The 5,648-nt window shown below is 32.1% G+C and overlaps 1 protein-coding gene across 1 annotated transcript; it reads left to right on the top strand.

The window, feature by feature from the left end:
* Positions 1–1,962: 1,962 nt before the first annotated feature.
* On the top strand, positions 1,963–4,739 carry LOC122273353 (beta-1,4-N-acetylgalactosaminyltransferase bre-4-like; the record flags this gene model as incomplete). The annotated part of the gene is given in 2 exon segments (XM_043057429.2): positions 1,963–2,213; positions 4,147–4,739. A coding segment is annotated over 1 exon segment (388 nt), but the record flags the coding sequence as incomplete, so codon positions are not given.
* Positions 4,740–5,648: the final 909 nt, after the last annotated feature.

Raw genomic sequence — 5,648 nt, 5'->3', positions numbered from 1 at the left:
TAAATATACCTTAAATTTTCATAAGGGGTTGCACGTCTGTCACGTTTAATGATTCTCGTCAAACGTCGTTGATCCCGTTCTTGTATGATCTTTTTCCGATAGCAGCGATGTCGTAGATTTGATGTCTTACCGGATTTCCGATACTCACGGTATACTCGCGAAATGGTCGAACGTGAAAATCCAAATTTCATTTCTATCTCGGAGATGCTGTGTTCCATCTCCTGTGCGCCGACTATAACACCACGTTCAAACTCACTTAAATCTGTATAACCTGTCATTGTAGCAGCAGTAACCGATCTAAGAACTGTGCTAGACACTCGTTGTCTTATATACGCGTTGCCGACCGCAGCGCTGGGCTTTGATTGGCTCCATACCCCTTTATTTGCATACTCATGCCTGTACCTGTGTGTGTGCGTGCGTGCGTGTGATTATACATATTTTTACTCATAAACAACGATAAGCATACAGTTATAGTAGAATTTCAAAGCAAAATTTCTATTTTAAAATCTTTCAATTTTCAATGATTTATTTATAAGAGAAATTACGAACACTTTACTCAATTAATCAGCTTGCATACTGCTACTTTAAAATACATACATTTAAGCAAAATAAAAAGAATAGTTATATTTGAATAAATTACAAACAATAAAACATACTGTGCGTAACCTGCTGTAACAATTCACCAGTAACGTTACCGTAAACAGCGACCAGAAATATTTCAATTGTTCTTTCTTATTGCTAAGCCTACAACATTAGCCTCTAAAAATATCCTCCAACTTACATTATTTAAGATCAGGAAGCGTCTTTAAAACAAAAGTAATAAAATTTAAGTTTGAAAATTGAAGCATATTTAATTAAAAGTGATAAAACTAAATTAATAAATATCAAGTACACTTACCGAATTTCGAATAGACTTTCGATTTTCAACACACACGTCATTTGCCGGCTCGCACGGAACACGGGATAGCCTGGTCGGTAGGGCGCTGGGCCCATATCCAAGAGGTCGTGGGTTCGATCCTCCCCGGCCGAAGACTCCCCGTGTAGTAAATGGTGACAGATGCACGTTAAATCTGTCGAGTCTCAAAGTCCTCCATGTTCCCACAACAAATTAATACCTCTGGGGGTACTGATCCAGGAGTTTCCCTGTCTTCTGGATTGGTTCAAAATTACAAGGCTACGGAGTTGAACGTAAGTAGTCGTAAACCCATGAAATTGGGTCGGCTGTTCAACGACGGTTATAAAATAAAATAAAAAAAAATCTCTTTAGTCGAACTAAGGTAAATTTTTTTATACCTCATAAATACCTCTTGTGTTACAAGTGTAAGAGAAACGACCTTGTATACCTTAAAAATCATCTTATCAGTCTGGATGATTTGAAGTGAATTTTAAACAACCTCAAAACAAGCTGAAGTACATATATAAATCAACCTCGTACACCTTAATTACAACGTTTACGAGGTATAATTTTTATTGCTGTTTTCTCTGCAACCTTAAATATACCTCAAAACAACCTTAATACCTCAAAAATACCTCAAATCAACCTTAAATTTTCATAAGGGTTACCACCCATCCTCTGTCCCAAAGCAGACTGAACCAAATCGTTACCCAGCTGTACACTGACCGCAGCCAGTGATGCGTGACTTCGGTGATCTGTTGGGAACCGTGTCTCAACGATCAGTCCACTGCTGGATTTTGAGTCACTGTAAGTTCTCTGCACCACGATCGAGGATGCGTGAATCAAATGCACTGTGAACGGTGCTTCAAAAAGCTTTCACTGCATGTTTCTCACACACTTCAGATCAGTGTCAAAGAAGAATGAGAATTTGAATGGTAAAAAATATATTCCCTAAAAAAATTCATAAATCAGGTTCTCCATTTTTCTTGACGGAGATCGGAAGTGCGAGTAGTTGACATTGCCACTCAATAATCTCATTGCATGTAGTTGACTACATGCATTGAGACTAACCCTCATGCGTTCGAATAGGATACAGTGAGAATAGCCGCTAACTAAAACTATCAATCAATCAATAGATATATATATCAAGTTTATTTGTGGATATGATGTATTTTTCTATTCAAGATATAGTGACATGAACCCATCCAAATAAGTTAACAGAAGTGTCCGATTGCAAGATTAAATAGTCATGAAAATAATAAAGTGTCTTTTTTTATATTTAATCGCTGAAGTTTTTTCCATGAAAAGCCTTATTGTTGTAAGTTACTATGTTGTGTCATATATATTATGAGTAAATTTATTTTAAAGCATTCCCGTCTTATTGAAAGAAACCAGTGTTTACTTCTTATTTGTTTCTAAATTTTTTTATTCTAAAATTCAGAAAAAGTACTCATTTATTAAATATATAACATCGTATAATTATTTTGGCATTTGAATATTTTCGTTTTTATTGAGCTATTGTTATTTTAAATTAAGAATTGTTTTTCTCGTTAAAAACAAGTACAATGTCCTGTGCCGTAATTTATTTTAATTCATTGTTAATTTTGTATGATCTAAGTGTTAGATAATTCTTCTCCTTCTTGATCTATCTAGACCAAGAGTTTAGGGATGTTTCACTAAGAGTTTCATTTAAAGAGAATTCATACTGGGTTTACTTAACTCAAAATAGTGATTCTTAAATTTTATGTCAAAGGCCTTTTTAATGAAATCATCTTTTGTTTCAAAAGCCTTACATATTTTTAAAGTATTAAGGAAAATTAAACTCAATTCCAATCACTACGTTGAAATAAGTAGGTACATTAAATTTGGTTGTTATAAATAGTCTCTAAAATAACATCCTTCTCTTAAAATTTTGTATTATCAATTTTAATTTATTGGAAATTCTCTACTGAATCAGATTATCTAATTGTTTTTCCCCACAAATGTTTTACTTAATTATTAAACAATTAAATTACCCTATAAAACTCCAGTAATTGATGTCATCAAAAACAATATCTGATTGCTAATGTTGCATGTGTTGAACTGAATCATCCCTCATCCATTCGCTCTTATAGTTTGATATCACTTACATTGTATGATTATTCCTCGTATGCTATGAATTACAAATTTCGTGAATTAAATTTACTTTTTTGAGAGTGTGAGACAAATAGAAGTAAGATTTTTAAAATTTCAGGCTTTTAATTTATTACTAAAATAGTCAAAGAAATGATTATGCAGCTCATCACAGAGAATCAGCATATCTTTTTGGCTGAAATCAAGAAGAGATTAAAAGGAAAAATGATCTTATTTCACTTATTTTTCAGTTAAAATAATGTTCAATTTCAGCCTAATTACTATTAGTGGCAGATTGGATAGAAATAGCATACATTTGCATATAGGGTTGACAATTTAAGTATTATGTGTTGCATTAAAAGAATTCAGTGTTTTCATGAATCTAATTCATCAAAAAATATCTATCCATCATTAGGAAAATCATTTTATTTTGTTATGTATTAAATATTTAAATCTACAAAAAATTGTTAAAATCTGCCTTTGGCTAAGAATTTTTTAAAATCGGCTATTTTACTGGCTAATGCCTTTTACTGGCTAATGGTCCTTAGCACTGGACCCTGGAAGAACATAGCATATCACTGTCTGAGTAGCTATTTACCACCGCTAATTCACAACATCATCTTATTTCTGTAAATAAATAAATACAGTACAGAACCCTTTATCCGGAAAACCAAAAAACCGGAACGAAAATCAATAAATTTTCCCGCCATTTTTTTAAAAAAAAAAAGTTTTTTTCGTCATAAGATTTCAAGATTTTTCTTTCTTTTTTGAAAGATGTTTACCTTACCATCATTTTGGAAACAATTATTAGTGCATTACTTCATCGTTTTTTCTTCTTTTTAAGATTATTTCCAAATATATATTTTTTTAGTTGAGTTTGACAATAAAAAAAACGGCTTTTTGTAGCGATTCAGAAAACCGGAAAAATCAGTTATCCGGAATAGCAATGGTCCCGATCGCTCCAGATAATCGGTTCCTTACTGTATTAGATACAGGGCAATATGTATGCTTATTAATAAAAATCATTGTTAAAACTGACGCACACAAATCACTATATATTTTAATGTGTTTCTAACAATTCAGTGTCTGTAGTTTTTTGCACTGGCGTGAATTCTAATAATTTTAATTTTTCATTTCAGATTTTGGTTTAAATTGCCAACTATGCTCATCATCTTAAAATGGGATTTAGCACCAGAAAAAAGCTTAATGGAAAAAAATAAAGCCATTTATTTGAAATCTTTGGCTATGTAAAAATCTTATGATGTATTCAAGTTGTATATCAAGCTAAATTCATGAAAGTTTTAAAATCTGTCAGAACGCCAGACAGAGTTATACCGAAGTGGGATGGCTCAACATAGCTATTCTCGTATAACTTTTTCACGTACTCTCATATGCAAAGCTGTGATTTTGTTGGTGTTTACAGTTATGCTCCTGGATTATAGTTACTACCTTTTTTCTGATCGGAAGCCCATAAATAAGATAGTGGCTCCTGGATTAGCATGGATTTCTCATCTAAATCAAAAATTAAGTGATACTAAAGCACTTTCAAATAATAGTTTTCTTCCTTTAAAACCTCATAATATTTTATTAAATCGTTCTTTAGTTTCAGAGTCATCAAATAGTTCAAAACTTTATTCTTCTAAGGTAGAAAATAAAAACATTTCTCTGAATTTCATAAATTCTAGTCATTTGGAGCCATCCACAGAATGTCCATTAATACCGCCCAAGTTAGGTAAGAGAAAACTATTATTGACAGGTTACAAAATGTTAGACACTAACATTTTGTAACCTGTTCATTATTTTACTTATGTATCCCTTATTGTATGAATATTATTTGAAGAAAGGTATAAAATAAGTTATTACCTCATAAGAGAGCTGAAGGGACCAACACATCAGGAAAAAACGGAAAACATACTAAACGAAAACACAAAATAAGATGCTAAATATCATCTTGTAAAAAGCAATAGAGGAAATAACAGCCTAACTCTCAAACGGAAAAATACTAAAAAGGAATTAAGGCCCTTTCTACGCTGAAAGACAAGTCAAATTGAAAGAGCTATGAGTGGGAGAATGGGAGGAATAGGTGTGGACATAGGGGGTGGAGATATACTGAGCGACCATGGAAGTCCGGGTTACATTTTTTGGCAAAACTCAATATTTAAAGGGTGCGCCAAAAATAGATCACGCAACTGCACTTATTACTTTTTCACTATTTTTGGTGTATGAAACGGAGATAGTGTGATTCCTTGTTACTCCTCTTATTTATTTAATTATTTTTACACTATTCATATTTCCTCATCATTCCAAATATTGGTAATATCAAATAAAATTTAAAATAATGTATGACACTGTCTTTTATTCCTTCATATTAGGAATGCCTTAAAACATTTACTCTGCTCTAGAAAAAGATTTATATTATAAATATTAATAGTCTAACTAACAATAATTTTGTATAAATTGTTTTGGGTCTTTCAATCTTCTTTCTGTGTATCCCCAACAGTAAATAAATATTACAGCCTCGATATCATTTTGAATTTTCTTTCACTCACGTAACTATGTAATATAGCGTGTATATAGTCATTACATCTCCGAATATTTCAGACTATATTTTATTTAAGAATTAAAGTGCGCAAGGGTTTTA

Source organism: Parasteatoda tepidariorum, unplaced genomic scaffold, assembly GCF_043381705.1.
Source record: "Parasteatoda tepidariorum isolate YZ-2023 unplaced genomic scaffold, CAS_Ptep_4.0 HiC_scaffold_3892, whole genome shotgun sequence".
Classification (NCBI taxonomy): domain Eukaryota; kingdom Metazoa; phylum Arthropoda; class Arachnida; order Araneae; family Theridiidae; genus Parasteatoda; species Parasteatoda tepidariorum.
The sequence above is the reverse complement of the archived record's forward strand: the minus strand, read 5'-3'. Positions and strand labels throughout refer to the sequence as shown.